Raw genomic sequence first — 16,717 nt, 5'->3', positions numbered from 1 at the left:
CATGGATTGCCTGATATTGAAGTGGTGGTGGAGGGACTGTGGATCATCACACAGTGGGGAAGGGAAGGGCTTTGGATCAACATGCATTGAAGGGTGGGAAATAGACTACATGCATGTATAATGGTAGGTCCTGCTGAAAAATCAAATTCATAGGATGTGAAACTTTTTTCTTCTGATTTCAGTCATATGTTGTAAATGTTGTAAAATACCTGTGTTATATTTCAGCTGCAAAAATTTGCATGTCATCCTTGTGAAATTCCTTCCATATATAGTCTACCTAAATTCTACAACTCCTGATGCAGTTATAGCTTACGTAAACATGAAAAAAATTCTAATTTTTTTGTCTCTATTTAATGACTTAATATTTTATTTGAAGATATTTTTGAAGTATTTATACTTTTTTGTACTCTAACCTGAACTCTGAATAAGTCTCATTTGGAGAAGAGTCTTTGTCTCCTAAGTCTGTTACCTGAAGCTAAATTCTTTTTTGTCTTAATTACAAAAACAGTATTTGGTAAACATACATGTCAGATTACTTATCAATTATACTTTTGTGATAATGATTTGTGGGTGTATATTTCCAAGCGTGGTTAGTTTTGTCATGATAACAATGAGATGAATTGGCTGTATATGTAGAGGAAGTGCGTACCTGTCTGACAGGTAAAAACACAGGTAAAAGTCTGCCTGAGGCTACCTGTACATAGTTCAATGGACATGTAACACAGGACAGCCACATAACAAAACTCTACTTATCTTAGACTCAACATTGTCCCGAGGAACTGGTCTCAGTGGATGTATGGAGTTTGATTGGTTTTTATGGGAGACACGGGTCATTTGAGGCTAGGATTTGCTCAACTGTTAAAACATATAGAACCAAATAAAAGATAATGATAGACACTCTCTGTCTGTAAGGGCAATGCCTCATGAAGTTTTTATACCTCAAAGATTACTGGGAGACCTGGTGTAATACACTCTAATGTAATTCAACAGAGACAGGAACTTCCTTAAACATGTTGCTGAATTATTTAGCCATGAGGGTAAGAATTACAATTTGGTCATGCATGAGGTAGCCATGGTTACCAATTGTCTCTTGTGTCTTGAATTTTATTAAGAGCAATATACCAATCTGTGTGTATGTATAAGCTGTGGAAAATTTTCACACACTCTTTCTCCTTGTGAATCTTTGAAGAGTATTTCCTTCTTATAATCAAAGGAGATTTGTCAACTTTTTACAAGTGTTCTCTTTCAAGAGATGAATTTATTTTTGTGATGATATGTTAGAATCTGTCTTTTTCTGTAAAGGAATGCCATGACAAGGAAAGAGAATATTCAAATGAAAATCCTGTTTTATCATAATTCAGAATGATTTATGAGTTCAAGTATTTTTTTAAGTCAATACATTTCATTCACTGTGTAATTTGTTACATATAAAATTGGCATTAATGAGACTTTCAAGGAGAGATTTGAATTTAGAATATGTTAAGTGGAATATTTGATGGATGGTTATGATAAAAAGCAGGAGGCAAGATAGATGAATATTGTGTGAAAAGTAGTAATACATTACTGATTTACCATTAAATTGTACCTGATCTAGGAATACACAAGTCATAACATTGTAACTGTCGTGGAATTGGGCATGTCCAAAATGTTTCTAACAGTAAAAAAAAACATGTGAAGGTATGTTTTTTCAGCGTTAGTGTGTTATGAAATCTTTTGAAACAATGGAGTATATTAAGCATACAAAGTCAACAAAGATTGTCGAAATACTACAAATATTAGATCAGTTTTAGGGAAAAAATTAGATTTATTGTTTATTCAATGGCTTTGTCCCGTTTGAATGTGTAAACTGTACTGAATCTGGCCTTATTTAGTGGAGAATTCTGTCCTGGTAGAGATATAAGTGGGCAATGATCGGCCAATTTAGTACGACATATAAAGAATAACACATGTTGTTCTGCCATTATCTGTGGAGTCCAATGTGTTTCATATTTTCCATTTTCCAAAGCCTGGAGTATAATAGTAGAGCCTGTCTGTGGCCGTCCTTTGTCAAGGCCTGACATTTCAACAGCTGGTGCCAAATTGATGTTACCTACTATTATTGGTTGAATCAGTACAATGGATGCTGCCAACACTGATGGAGACCAGCATCATTTGGAGAATTATTCAATTGGTGACAATTAGTGAGAGGAAGTCACATGTTGCACTGTTTCAATGCTGGTCCTCATAAAACAACTCTCAATAATGTCACAGCATCAGCCCGCAGTTCCAGCACACGGCTCCCTATTGCCCGCAGCATTCTATCGGCTGTGTAGAGTTTGACTCCAATATACAATCATTTGTTGCATATCTACACTTTCAATATCTCGACATGTCATAGAATAAAATTTACATAAAGAATTATTTGTCTATCCCCGTTTTCAAAAGTTTTACTGATTAGAATGACTTCAGACAATTATCACAGACACGTCCGCCTTCTAGAGAAAAAATTCCAACAATACATTGTACATAAATTTAACCTGAAACAGTAGAACTTAGCAAGAGGATACTATGTCTATTGCATGCTGAATCTTAATCAGTATTGGGCTAGGGTGACTTGATACCCAGGTGCCATGTGGTGGAGGGATATACATGGCTACGATGAAGTTCGAGGCACTTTCAGTATGATTATAATGTCCTGAGATCATGGCAGGTTCTATTGGTGTGCTCCAAATTTCTATAATGAAAAGTGGTAGAATTTAGAGATTTAAAATGACTTAGGGGACTGTACATCAATGTCTATAAATATGTTAATACATCTTAAAGAGTTTACTCTGATTTTGAGGTAATTTTATGGGATAACTTCTGTATAAAAAATAATCCACTGATGTTGTCAATTGACATTTAAAAGAATTGGAGGCGCCAGTGGAAAGTGGTTTCATTGTGACAGATAGCCATGGATTTTTATGTTTGTTGAGTGAGGATGAGACTACAACAAACGTGTGTATTTGCCAGGATATGAGTAATGTTACACTCCACTTACGGTTTTCTGTGAACCTGTAGTTAGGGAGTGGATATACCACAGCTCAGAGCCATCTGCCTACAGGCACTATATATATTGTTTATTGTTGATTCTTACGCCTTTACACTTGCTGCCAAAAGTGGAAATACAATATAAAGGACACTGTATATAGTGGACACTGCTTGTAGTGGAAACTTAATGTAGTGAACACTGTATATAGTGGACACTGCTTGTAGTGGAAACTTAATGTAGTGGACACTGTATATAGTGGACACTACCTGTTGTAGAAATTATGTATAGTGGACACTGCTTGTAGTGTAACCTGTATAGAGTGGACACTGCCTGTTGTGTAAACTGTATAGAGTGGACACTGCCTGTTGTAGAAATTATATATAGTGGACACTGCCTGTAGTGGAAACTGTATATAGTGGACACTGCCTGTTGTAGAAATTATATATAGTGGACACTGCCTGTAGTGGAAACTGTATATAGTGGACACTGCCTGTTGTAGAAATTATATGTAATGGACACTGCCTGTAGTGTAAACTGTATAGAGTGGACATTGCCTGTAGTGTAAACTGTATAGAGTGGACACTGCCTGTTGTGTAAACTGTATAGAGTGGACACTGCTTGCAGTGAAAACATTATGTAGTGGACACTGCCTGTAGTGTAAATTGTATATAGTGGACACTGCTTGTAGTGTAACCTGTATGTAGTGGGCACTGCCTTTATTAAAAACTGTATAGAGTGGACACTACCTATAGTAAATACTTTATTTAGTTGAAACTTTATGTAGAGAAAACTGTTTACATTAGACACTGCCTGAAGTGGACAGCATATTTATAGGATACTTATGGACACTGTCTATAAAGAACATTATATGGTGGACATTTATAGAGAGGGTTTTGTATACAGCAAACACTTTGTTCAAAGAACACTGTCTAAAGTGGACACTCTATAAATAAGACATTATTGATAGTGGATACTGTATTCAGTAGACACTGTCTACAAATCACATGGTTTTCAAAAACTCAACCCTGAATAGAATAAAGTTAGCAGCAAAATATAAACTTAATTGAACAAAAAAGGCAAAACAAGTTATTTCAATTTATACTTATTGCTCTTGTTGGGGTCTTGTACAAGCACGCAAGAGGTCTTGTTGTGGGAAGAGATCGGAGAACCCAAGGAAAACCCATGTGATCAGATAGGTGATCCCTGGCCTCTTAAGGCCTGTTAGGGGAATTGAACCAAGGATGACTAAATGAAAGGCAAGCACGTAAATCACTATACCACCCAGCCTCCCATGCAATGCAATAAATAAATCAGTATAAAATTGATTTGTCATGTGTTTTTGCAGTATAAAATGGGATCCATTGTTTTTTAAAGACACTTAGAACTGTTATCTGCTCTCTGTGAATGGGCAACCTTTTGAGGACACCAGTTGTCTCCCTTTGCATTAAACATGTTCCTCTTGCATACTTTCAATAATGTGATAATTGCTTTCAATGTTTATAGCATGTGATTAATGTTTTGTTCAATTTCATATTTTCCAGGCCACCTCCAGCGAGTTCCAAAACAAAGCTGAGGGAAAACAAATATGGCTGATGACCGAAATGATGAAGGAGTGTGCACAACAGACTCGCATGTAAAGACACGAGGACGGACACGCATCTGTAAATCCTGCAAGTTCACTTGCACTGACTCAAAGGAGTTCCTAAATCATCAAGTGTATGCACATTCACAGGACGGAGATCCAGATTTGTTAGCCTCTCTTGGGAGTCGAAGGAAAAGCCAGAATTCTGTGACCATTCAACCTATAAAGAAACCATTGACTCGATCAAGTTCTTCATCTGATGTATCACCCTCGGAGAAAATCATAACTCAGAGAGGTGAAAGGCTTTCATGTTCTTCTGAAGAGGTGACATCAGAGAAATCTTCAAAGCCTGAAATAGACAGTGAACAAGTTATCGAAACAGAAAAATTAGACAATTTGTTAAGTAACGAAATCCAAACATCTGACTCTATGTCAGATCTACAGAAAGTGAGAGAAGACAACAGAATTACAGCCAATGAGAATACAGTAGATGCAGAAAACTTAAGTGACCTTGAGATGGAGATGGATGACAAGGTCAGCGAGCAAACATATATCTTTAATCCCGAGGGGGAGGAACAGGATGAGGAGGGACGTCTGGTCATCGCAGAAGATGAACCAAAACATTCCAATCATGCCATCACGCAACCTACACGTAGTGGTAATATACAGAATCGTACATATGTGTGCAATCTGTGTGAATTTAGCTCCACAAGTGCCAAGGTATTTCTACATCACCAGAAAGACAGCCATAATCTAGACATAACTATCTACGAATGTGACATTTGTGAATATGCCACAAAATATAAACAGAAGCTTCCACGTCACCGAAAGTTACACTTCACAGGGAAAGAAAATGGTGGACTGATGAGCGGTTCAGATCTGGACAGCAGCTTTGGTGAGAAAAGTTTCCATACCGAGGATCGAGACATGGAGGTCAGGGAACACTTAGGAGAGGATGAAGATGAGGAGGAGGTTTACGATGAGGAAGAAGAAGAAGAGGAGACAATTGTTCCTGCTGTCACTGAAAATAACATCAGTGATATCGTACAAGGTGAAAAGAAAAAACGAAAAACCAGACAAGAAGTTGATCCTGCAAAATACTTTGAAGTTTTAGATGAAACAGGAGTGAAATATGCCTGTTCTAAATGTGGCAATGTGTACAAGTGGCGTAAATCTCTCAACAAGCATTGGAAGGAGAAGCACTTCGGTGACCTCCCTGATACCAGTCGACCACCACCCGGTCTAGTCAAGCTTAATACCATCAGTCATGTCAAATACAGGGTTCCCAGCTCCTATGAAAATGGCGCGCGGATATCTGTCTCTCCCGCCATGGGAAGTCATAAAGGTGGACGCTCCAACAGTGCTACCCCTCAGAGTCTACACGGATACCAAGTACACTCGGAGCCACAGGAGGAAATGCCTATGCCTTCAGCCTCTTCTGTGGTGATGCCTAAATTCATTGGTCCATTCATCACCAACACAACATCATACCCGGCCAATAAGGGGCCTGGCCATGCCCTTGTTGAGGCTCTGCAAGGGGAAAAAGTTCGTCAGTCTTCTAACGGTAAAGATGGTAATAGGTCTGGATCACGTCAGGGAGAACAGCCATTAGACTTCTCTGTTAAGAAGGAGCTTGATGTCAACAGAAATATCAGTCACGGAGGGGAAAGCTATACCAACATCAAATCAGAACCTCAGTGGAATGAGTATATGGAAGAAGACAGGGAGGAATCTGACTTGTCCAATAAGATGACTTTGCCTGTCACTATTGATAAACAGGATAGTCAGCCAATACTTCAGTGTTCCAGATGTGGATTTGTTGCCAAAACTCTAGTCGACTATAGCTCTCACATGACATTGCATTTGAACAAACGGGCATTTAAATGTGCTGAATGTCAAGAACATTTTAATGGAGTAGATGATTTGAACAAACATTTTTCTGAACAACATTCTGATAAAATTCATGAACATAAAGAAGCTATACAGAAAATTCCACATGGTTTACAGCAGACATATCACCTCCTGAAGATGCCACTTAATGCAATTGGGTCCATGTCAACTCAGGAAATTGGTAATGGGGAACCAAAATTTCTCAAATGCAGCATGTGCAGCTTTGTTGCAAAATGGCCTGCAGAATTACAGAAGCACGCTGTGTCACACTCCGAAGAGCGACCATTTGTCTGCATGGTATGTGGCTCCACCTACAAGTGGAAATGGGATCTAGTGAAACATTTTGAGAAGAGCCACAGCACACTTCCTAATCCATATAAACGTCGTGAACAAGGTGCTGGGGTACCGCCTGTTACTGGTAATGGCACAAAGCCTGGGAGTGGGACAAGTCCTACACAGAATTCTTCAGATCGGTCATCCGAGACTCCTAATAGCATTTCCAGTTTGTATGAAATCTCCAGTGGCCAGGTACTGTCCAGCACAACGGCAGCTCTACTAGATGCTGGCAGCCACAACATTCGCAAAATTCCATATACTGACATGCGAGACGAGGATGAGCCTCTGAAAAAGAAACGGAGGATGTCAGACACTGATTTACCTCTGCAGAATAGCCAAGACGATGATTCGCAGGATAAATACCTGGTGACTGGAGAAATGGATGATACAGCTAGAGAGCGCCCATCATCAGAACCTCTGGCCAACCTCACCAACAGGGAAGATAGCCAAGATGCTTTTATGAGGAAACATCTACAGCTTACCAGTGTTAAGTCTAGCTCTACCCTTAAAGACATTCAAGATCTTATCCCTACTGATGAAGAAAATTTCCAGGATGAATTAAGTAGTAAATTTGGGTTTAACTCTCCAGTGAGTAATGAAACACAAAAAGCTATGCTTGAAATTATGAAGAAGCGACTTGAAGGTGGAACACAATCTCCTCCTGAGAAGAGTAAACTAACAATGGATAAGACTGGAAAAGTGACACCAAGTGATGTACTGCTTCCATACAGGTGTCCAAGATGTGAATACCGTGCACGATGGCCGTCAGAAATCACCCAACATATGAAGAACCATTCAGATGAGAAACCATACCACTGTCCACGCTGTAGCTACAAGAGTAAATGGAAGTGGGATGTGGTAAAACATCTAAAACGTTGCGGCGGTGGCACCATACGTGATGTCATTGACACCAGCAAGGTGAAGAAGATGCCGCCCCCGAATGTGACTGTGATGCCGCAAGGTAATCTACAGCAGCAGACACCCCAACCTGTCAACTACATGATGAATACTTCAATGGAGGACTCCAATGAAGAAGATAATCTTCCCAATGGTGTAGCGAGGCAGGCCATGGCTTATTACAAAAATGCTGATATGGCCGCCCAGTACCAGGACTATGAGGAGGAATTCAGTCAGGAGGATAATTCTGACTCTAACCAACAGAGGCAACCAGTGTTCCGCAGTCTGATTAATCAGGGCATGTACCACTGTCTAGATTGTCCCTTTGTAGGTCATAGCCCGGCAGAACTCCGACGACATGCTGTCTTACACTCAGAGAACAAACCCTTCACATGTACCATTTGCGGGTACAGCTCACGCTGGAAATGTGATCTCAAAAAACACATTCGAACATATGAACACTATGATGTGAATGCCAGCAACAAGCACAGGGCCCAGCAAGAATACACAACACCAATGTACTTACAGGACAAATTCAAATTATCCAAACCTAGCAACAACCCAGAGCAGGATGATGAAGATGACGAAGACCGTACTCTGTATAAGTGTGACAGTTGTCTGTATGTTACATACAAGAAATCATCTTATGACATCCATGTCAAAATTCATGGCGATACCAAGAGAGAAGACGGAGGCTCTTCAGCTAAATTTAAATGCAAGCAATGCGAGTATCAAGCATCAGATCTGTCTTCCTTCTTACAACACAAGAAATCACACAGTACTGCTCAACCATCTCAGGGCCAGCCGCCCGAACAGGTGTCTAATCGCACGCTTCATCTCAAGCATCGTCGTAAACCAGTCCAACAATTCAAGTGCTCCAAGTGTCCTTACACCTGCTTCAAGAAATCCGGACTGTCTCTGCACGAAGCCATGCATGAGCCAAGAGGAGGGGAAGCTTTTATATGTTTGTATTGTGATTACAATGTGTACAGCAAAAATCTTGTCCTTCAGCATATGAGGCTCCACCCTGAGTTTGATGCCAAAGAATGCCAGGAGTTCCTAAAGGATGATGATGTTGATGATATCATTGAAGGAGTAGAATCTAAAAATAATGATGACAACGAGGATTGTTTGGTGATTGATGATATGGAACAAGAAGATATGGAAAGAGAATATATGGAGAAGTTCTCATCTCCTTCTGTGAAATTTTCAGGAAAAACCAATTCTTCACCCATTCAAAATGAGAAAAATGAGGGGCTAGACCTGTCAGCTGGAGCTTTGGACCTGACTTCAGTGGCTCAAACCTCTACAGCCAGTCCACAACCGTCATCTATATTTGGAAGAGGAAATACCACTAACCGTTTCCCCTGTGAATGGTGCCCAGCAATGTTCCCAAACGTAGTCACAGTCTATCAGCATGCACGCTCAGTGCATCCATATGAGCTGAGGGCCCAGGAAATGGGAGAAAGCATGTCTCTTCCAACCAAAACCACAGGTAGTAATGCTATGTCTACATTCAGTACTAAAGGAGAGAAAACACAGAACCTGTTTGGAGGTCAATCACAGCCACAACAGAATAGCTCCATTCAGGCTCACACTCGTGCCCCAACTCCACAGTCAAACACTCCACGTCAGCTTCATTCTCAGCTTTTCAACCAAACCTTCATCCAACACCCTCGTTACCGCCCAATTGAGCCAAAACCTCATCAGCAACAACAACCACAGCAACAGCAGCAGCAGCAACATCAATCGTTAAATATTCAAAACATTCCAAAACCAACAACACCAGTAACAACAAATCAGACATCACTTCACCAGAGACTACAGGAGATATCCAACAAGGTAGCATCAGCACCCTCTGTTACGCCAGCACAGCCCAGGAGCCTTCCCAGCAGCCTTCAAAGTACGCCATCACCACAGCAACTGGCCCAACAACACATGCTGCAGCAGCTCAAGGCCAAAAAGTCCACTAGTCCACACAAACGTGGCCGATCCTTCCAATGTACAAAGTGTTCCTTTACAGCTCCTAACGCCGTTACCTATCTACGTCACATTGAACGTCATGGCAGTAACTGTCGTCACACCTGTCGTTTCTGTGACTACAGTATAGACCGTCTAAATCTACTGTACCAGCACATGAAGGGCACTCATAGCGATCTCTGGAGGGGCACACCTGAGGAGAAAATCAACCTCACGTCTAATGGTTCACGGCAAGATAACCGGCAGAAGATATATCACCATAACGATCAGTCATTTGACAGTATGAGTAACAGCTTTGAGGGCGGTATGGAGGAGTTTGGAGATGTAAAAGGCAGTGGAGGGGACGATAGTTTGAACTCGTCTATGACCAGCACTGACTTAAACGTGATGGCGTCCAAGGAAGAGAACAAACCAGTTATGGTGTTGAAGGAGGAAACTACATGGAGAGGTATTCCTGTACAAGTGTGCACCATCAATGGACGTAAGAACTACAAGTGTCCGAAATGTTCTTATGTTAGCAGCAATGCAGCCAACACCACTAACCATGTAAGGCAACATGGCTCCAACAGAAAGTACAAGTGTGAACAATGTGACTACAGCGTTGACAACCTCAAACTTATCTACCATCACATGCAGTCGGTGCATCCCTCAGAACCAAACTTTCTCGAGAAGTCGGGAGGTAAGCTTCCATTTACTGTAGAATATGAGTATTTACCCGAGGAGAATAACAACTCGCTGACCTGGGGTGAGGAAGGCTTCCACAACAGGAACAACAGGTCATCCACAGTACAGCTTGCAGAGATTATAGAAGACTTTGAAGAGGATGCAGACTCGGAGGAATACAACATGTACCGCGAGCATCAGAAACGCCAGCAACAAAAGGCTGGTAACATGGATAATGACATGGAAATGGATGTTCCCACTCAAAAGCTGACTCAACAATTCCTTAGAAACATTGTAAATAGAATGAAAAAGAATGGGGAGAGGCTTCGATACAAGTGTGCACGATGTCCATACTTTAGTTTCTGCAAAAACAATATCATCAAGCACAGGCGTCAGCACGTTGTTAAAAGTCAATATGCATGTCAGATGTGTGACTATAGTGCCACAAGGGCATTCCTTCTCACCCAACACATGAAGTTTCACAAAGAGGAAGAGGAGGAGATGATTAAGGCACAGGAAGGCACACCTAAAACAGGGGGAACCTTTCAGGATGTCGTTCTTGACCCATTTGACAAGGAGGGCTGTAACCTTCTTAAAAACATTGAAACTCTGGATAACAAGATTGCTGAAAGGTCCAATCCCTCACAGGAGGAACAGAAAGATTTTGAAGATGAAGCATTAGATGAAATGGAATTTGGATCTCAGGATGGGAATATGGATGACTTTGATGAAGAGGAAATGGCTGCTTTAGAACGAGCAGAATTTGAAGGGATTAATAATTCTAAAGTAGAATCTAGTTTAGTGAAGGAAGATGCTGTAAAGGAAGCACAGGAAGTGGAGACAATGAGTAATGCCTCCGACGACAGTTTGTCAGAAATCGACCCATCAGCACTTCAGGAGCAGATCTCACTTAATATGTCTGCCACTGTCACAAATGGAGAAAAGATCCGGTACAACTGCTCTCTATGTCCATACAAATGTAATGCTCTACGAAGCTTCAAATGCCACATCCACATGCACGGCCTCAACAAAAAATACATCTGTGACTTCTGTAACTGGAGTGCCGACAGACTCAATCTCTTGTACCAGCACCGAAAGGTTCACATCGACGAACAGGGATTCGTTCTCAACCAAGAAGATATAGTATTTCTCAATCGCGACTTTGCTTTGGAATCCAATGATAAAATGCCTTCTAACATTTTGGATATGAATGCTCCCAAGATTGTCAGTAATCACAAAGCTGTATCACAGGATTTGGAGAAAAACGATCCTCGCCGAATGTTTAATCGTAACTTCAGTGGGAAGAAGGTCTACACTTGCAAGCTTTGTCCCTTCACATGTAACAACAAAAACAGCTTTGACTATCACAAAAATCTACATCGCATCAAAGCACGCTTCCAGTGCTCCGAGTGTTCCTACAGTGTCGATCGCTGGAACCTTCTGTCTCAGCATATTCGACTCCATCAAGGTAGTGACTCCTTCGGACAGAGTCAATGCAGATGTCCAAAATGTCCGTATTTCAGCTTGAACCCACAGCTAATGGAAGTACATCTACAGCTCCATGGTTCTGGCAAGGAGTTTACCTGTAAGTTCTGTGACTATAGCGTTGATAAACAGACCAGCCTGATACAACACCAGAAAGTCCATCTGACTGACGAATCTGGTTGTTCTTCACCTTCTATCAGTCAGATGGACATGAAAAATTTTGAAGTAGCCAGTCCAGATATCATTGCACCACAGCTGTACTTTAATTCCCCAGAAAATGAGGTTGATTCTGATGATGACAGTGTGGACGACACGAGTGACCTGAAGTGTGAACGGTGTCCATATGGTACACCATCCAAGGACGAGTTAGCAGACCACGAACACCAACACAATATTCACTATAAGTATGCCTGTCCATACTGTGACTTCAGCTGTCCCGAGGAATACCAGTTGGTGGATCATATCCAGCTACATCTTCCAAGTACCAAAGTTGACCGTGATGTTGTCAAATCCATTCTGGAAAAACAATCCAAAAATGGTGACAAATCACTTGAAAAGCCTGAAGTTCCTGTCGTGGGTTTTAGGAAGGTACATGAGTCTGAAGTTACAGGTGAACCAGACTCGACTACAACTTCTCCTCCTGGTCAACCAGGAGAGAAAAAAGTGAGTGATGACCCCGATAAAATGAAAGCTCCGAAGGAAAAGAGCCGTACTAAAGTATATGTGTGTCAGTACTGTGAGCGAGAATTTGAAGGTAAAAATTTGATGCTTCAACATGAACGTCAGCATCTTATAGGATCCAAATACTAATGACACGTGTCTTGTAGCAGCAGATACTAAAGTGACATGTGTCAAGAATGGTCACATTACTAGTGCCTTTGAGAAGTCAAATACTAACAATTTTATAATACTACATATTAATGACACTGGATTTGTGAATATACTACTGCCGCATGTAAGGAATGCCCATTGCTGCTGCGTTTATGACTTGTGAATGTTACTGAACTTAGAGGTAAAACCTTCAAAGCAGCCGAGAGAACTGTGAGATAAATCCATCAACATATTTGCTATATGGACCAAAATGGTGAAGAGATGATTCTGTAGATTAACATTATGGATGCAAAATATTAGGAATTAGAATACAAACTCTCTGTGAATTGGCCTAAACTATTGACTAAACACTTCATTTGTGATATACCATTAGTAGATAATATTTATATAAAGGTGATAAATGACACTGTCAAAATGAGAGTGGTATACTTCTGAAAACATTCCCAGGAGAGAACTGTGCAATTAAAGGGAGACAATTTTACTTTCTCTGCAAAGTTTTGACAATGGTGCTACCGGGAAAAGGTTTTCTTGCCAGTCCAAGGGAGATAACTCTATGGATTTGCCTTTGTGTTCAGTCTGCCCAACATTGTCCAGTGTTCAAATGACTTTATTTGCATTTCATCATTTTCTGTTCCAGCCTGCAATATTATGGTATTTATAAGGTGTAGGCCAAAGTCTTTCAGTACTGTTTAAGGTATACTAAATCATTCTTTAGGGGTTTTTACTTTTTACCATTGCCAGGAGACTTTCCGTGTTACTTCAGAACAAATTTTGTTTAAAATTGTTACATTACTATGTTTACAAAGTTATTTGAGATAATGGTTTTTAGGAATACATTTGTAAAATGATTTGCCAGAACACTTGTATTGCCTCAATAATGTATTTTTTTGTAAATATATGGCCCTTGTTCTTAATTTCTGCTTTTTAAGTTGCCCATTTGTTTTTAACAAACTCACATTACTATGATTTCTCAACACTAGCTTCCTTTAAGAATATGGTTCCTGCCAGTGTACGTTTAGTATGTTTTTGCTTCTATATTATATATTCTATGATAAATACTACAATTTGTGTATCAATACCCTTTACTTGTAAATTTCTTGTATACAGAGTTATTGATGACCATTTGAACACAAGAAAGACATAAGTGCAATGCTAAATATATTATGATTTTTTATGTTTTTTTGTTAATGTATATATAGCCATTATAAATTCTTTTAAAAATGAATTTTGAAATCCAATTCATTTGTGAAGATTTTGTTGAACTTGTGTATATAAATTTGATTTTTTTTTAACTGTTGTAAATAAACCCAATCTATAGTCATGTACTGATGCAGAGTTAAACCTCTGTGTTCTCGCTATCATACCCTAAGCTGGCATTAACATGTTTTCTATTTCATAACAATATAAGTTGTATGTCACAACGGCACACAATTGTGACAAATATTCTGTTGTACATGACAACAATCTGTTGAATGTAACCGTATCAGACAATGATATTTTGATATTTGTGATGTCAGTCCACGGTATGTGAGAATATACCTATTTCACATTCCATTTTTAACATATTTACTATGCTATGCAGAAGATTAATTAAAAAAAGAATTTACATGCACTCAACGAGCTTGAATTCATAAAATGAATTAAATTTTTTGTGGCTTTAATGAAAATATTTTATCCCTTTAGAAGGTTATGGAATTCCAGTCAAAGAAAAATGATGTATTATTGTGCCTTAAGCAGAATTTTTGCTTTTTTTTTTAAAAAAAGTCTTCCAGTTAAACAGTTGTAGCTAGAAGTGCCTTTTCAAAGATGATGGTAAATATTGAAAATATTTTATAGACTGTTTTTGGTACAAATGAATTTTCTAATGAACAAAACTTTAGCTGAAGAATATACACAATGTGCCTTGTATGTTAACTGTTCTGTCCCAGGATTATGAAAGGTTTCTTGTTGTTATGTAATGCCTGTTAACAAATCATTCACAATCAGGAATTTTATACATTCCATATATTTTGTACTCGTTGCCATTGGATTCCATTGCCAGAAGAACTTTTGGTAGTTTGTAGATTGTTAATCTTTCCTGAGATGTCTGTAAGGGTTGTACTGGAGAAGTTGTCTGGAAGAGTCGTAAGGTAGTAGTTGTCGTAAAAGGTCGTACCCTAGCAGATGCCTGTCAGGGCTGTACTATTAATAGTAATTGTTAGTGAGGGTCGACTTAAGTAGTTATCTGTGAGGTGGTATTATAGCCCTGGTTGGTGACGGTTGACTGTCATAGTCATATGTGAGGGTCATTTGTAAGGGATGTATGGTAGTAGTCGTCTGAAAGTGTTGACTGTAGTAGAAATCTATGAGGGTTGTACCGTAGTAGTCTGTTTTATACCGTAGTAGTGATCTGAGAGACTTGTCCCATAATGATCAGAGAGGGTCATTCTAGAATTGTTGGGAGTCTTACCAGAACTGTCAGTCATACTAAATTGTCTGAGGTCATACCAGAATTGAACAACAGGATCGTACCAGAATTGTAAATCACATAACAAAATTGTCTGAGAGGGTCATAATAGAACTGTCTTACCAGACTTGTTGGAGTGGGTTGTACCATGATAGTCAGAATTGTACCAGAATTGGAGAAAGTCATATGCATGATGTACTCAGTAACTACAACATTATAAATATATATATGTGTAAGGGCCAATCTTGAAATGCTTAAAATTTTACACATGCATTATTTTTCTGTGAATATTTGTGTATACTGCATGTCACATGAATCCTTTAGCAGTACAAGACAATTTTTTATCCCATAATTAATGTTTGATTTATAAATGTGTTTCATGTGTACCTCTTACAATTTTAGAATTAAATTCATAATTGCTTTCGTTACTAAAACAAATTACAAGGAAATTCAAGTGAGAGCATTTTCCTTTATCAAACATTAATTGCCAAATAGATCAATTAAATATTTGACTTGAGGGGACAAATTATTGATGTAGTTTGTATATAGATGTATAGAATATATATTATCTATACCGACCTTTGATGGCGGTATACACTGATCTTTGTGGCGGGTATATAGATGTAAATATTGTATTATCCTTCCCTCCTGTATCCATACCGACCTTTGATGGCGGTATACACTGATCTTTGTGGCGGGTATATAGATGTAAATATTGTATTATCCTTCCCTCCTGTATCCATACCGACCTTTGATGGCGGTATACACTGATCTTTGTGGTGGGTATATAGATGTAAATATTGTATTATCCTTCCCTCCTGTATCCATACCGACCTTTGATGGCGGTATACACTGATCTTTGTGGTGGGTAGATAGAAGTAAATATGTAATTATCCTTCCCTCCTGTATCCATACCGACCTTTGATGGCGGTATACACTGATCTTTGTGGCGGGTATATAGATGTAAATATTGTATTATCCTTCTCTCCTGTATCCATACCGACCTTTGATGGCGGTATACACTGATCTTCGTGGTGCTAACAAAGCTGTAACTATATACTAAAGCATTAACTGCCAAACTGCTTTATCTAGATATTTTATTTTCATCTTCATAATTTGTGCATCACCTTTAGATGAGCTATGTTGATGTAGTCCATGTTTAATTCCTTGTGGGTTGTTTGAGCTCTTGGACCTTGTTAACATAAAGTATGAAAGATTTGGATGAAATATGCATTGAGGACAAAAGGTTTCATTTTGAAAGAAGATAAATATCGTATTTGCTGTGAATACCTGATAATCCCTCACACTTAAATATTCTCTCATGGAATTAAATAATCTTATCATATTTATCCAATGATAAGCCCAGGGGCCAGCTCATTATTTCTGATTCAAAATTGGGAAATTAGCCTATCATATAAATGGGACATTTTGAAATATTATTTGCTTATGATGCAACCAACCAGCAAAAAGGATGTACTAGACGTGGGCTTATCAAACAAATATGGTATATCTGAGTTTGGGAAAGGATTCAATAGGATGTATCCAATTTAATCATAACCAGTGTAATCATTAAATGCCTTTTTGACCCTGGACCTAT

The 16,717-nt window shown here is 39.2% G+C and overlaps 1 protein-coding gene across 1 annotated transcript; it reads left to right on the top strand.

The window, feature by feature from the left end:
• Window positions 1-4,595: 4,595 nt before the first annotated feature.
• Window positions 4,596-15,979, top strand: LOC132555153 (uncharacterized). Its single transcript, XM_060219500.1, has one exon. It carries the CDS (start codon window positions 4,596-4,598, stop codon window positions 12,651-12,653), a length of 8,058 nt encoding a protein of 2,685 aa, XP_060075483.1. The 3' UTR covers window positions 12,654-15,979.
• The last annotated feature ends 738 nt before the right edge of the window (window positions 15,980-16,717 follow it).

This window comes from Ylistrum balloti, unplaced genomic scaffold, assembly GCF_031769215.1.
Source record: "Ylistrum balloti isolate Yb309-2 unplaced genomic scaffold, AGI_CSIRO_Ybal_v1 Utg370456, whole genome shotgun sequence".
NCBI lineage: Eukaryota > Metazoa > Mollusca > Bivalvia > Pectinida > Pectinidae > Ylistrum > Ylistrum balloti.
The sequence above is the reverse complement of the archived record's forward strand: the minus strand, read 5'-3'. Positions and strand labels throughout refer to the sequence as shown.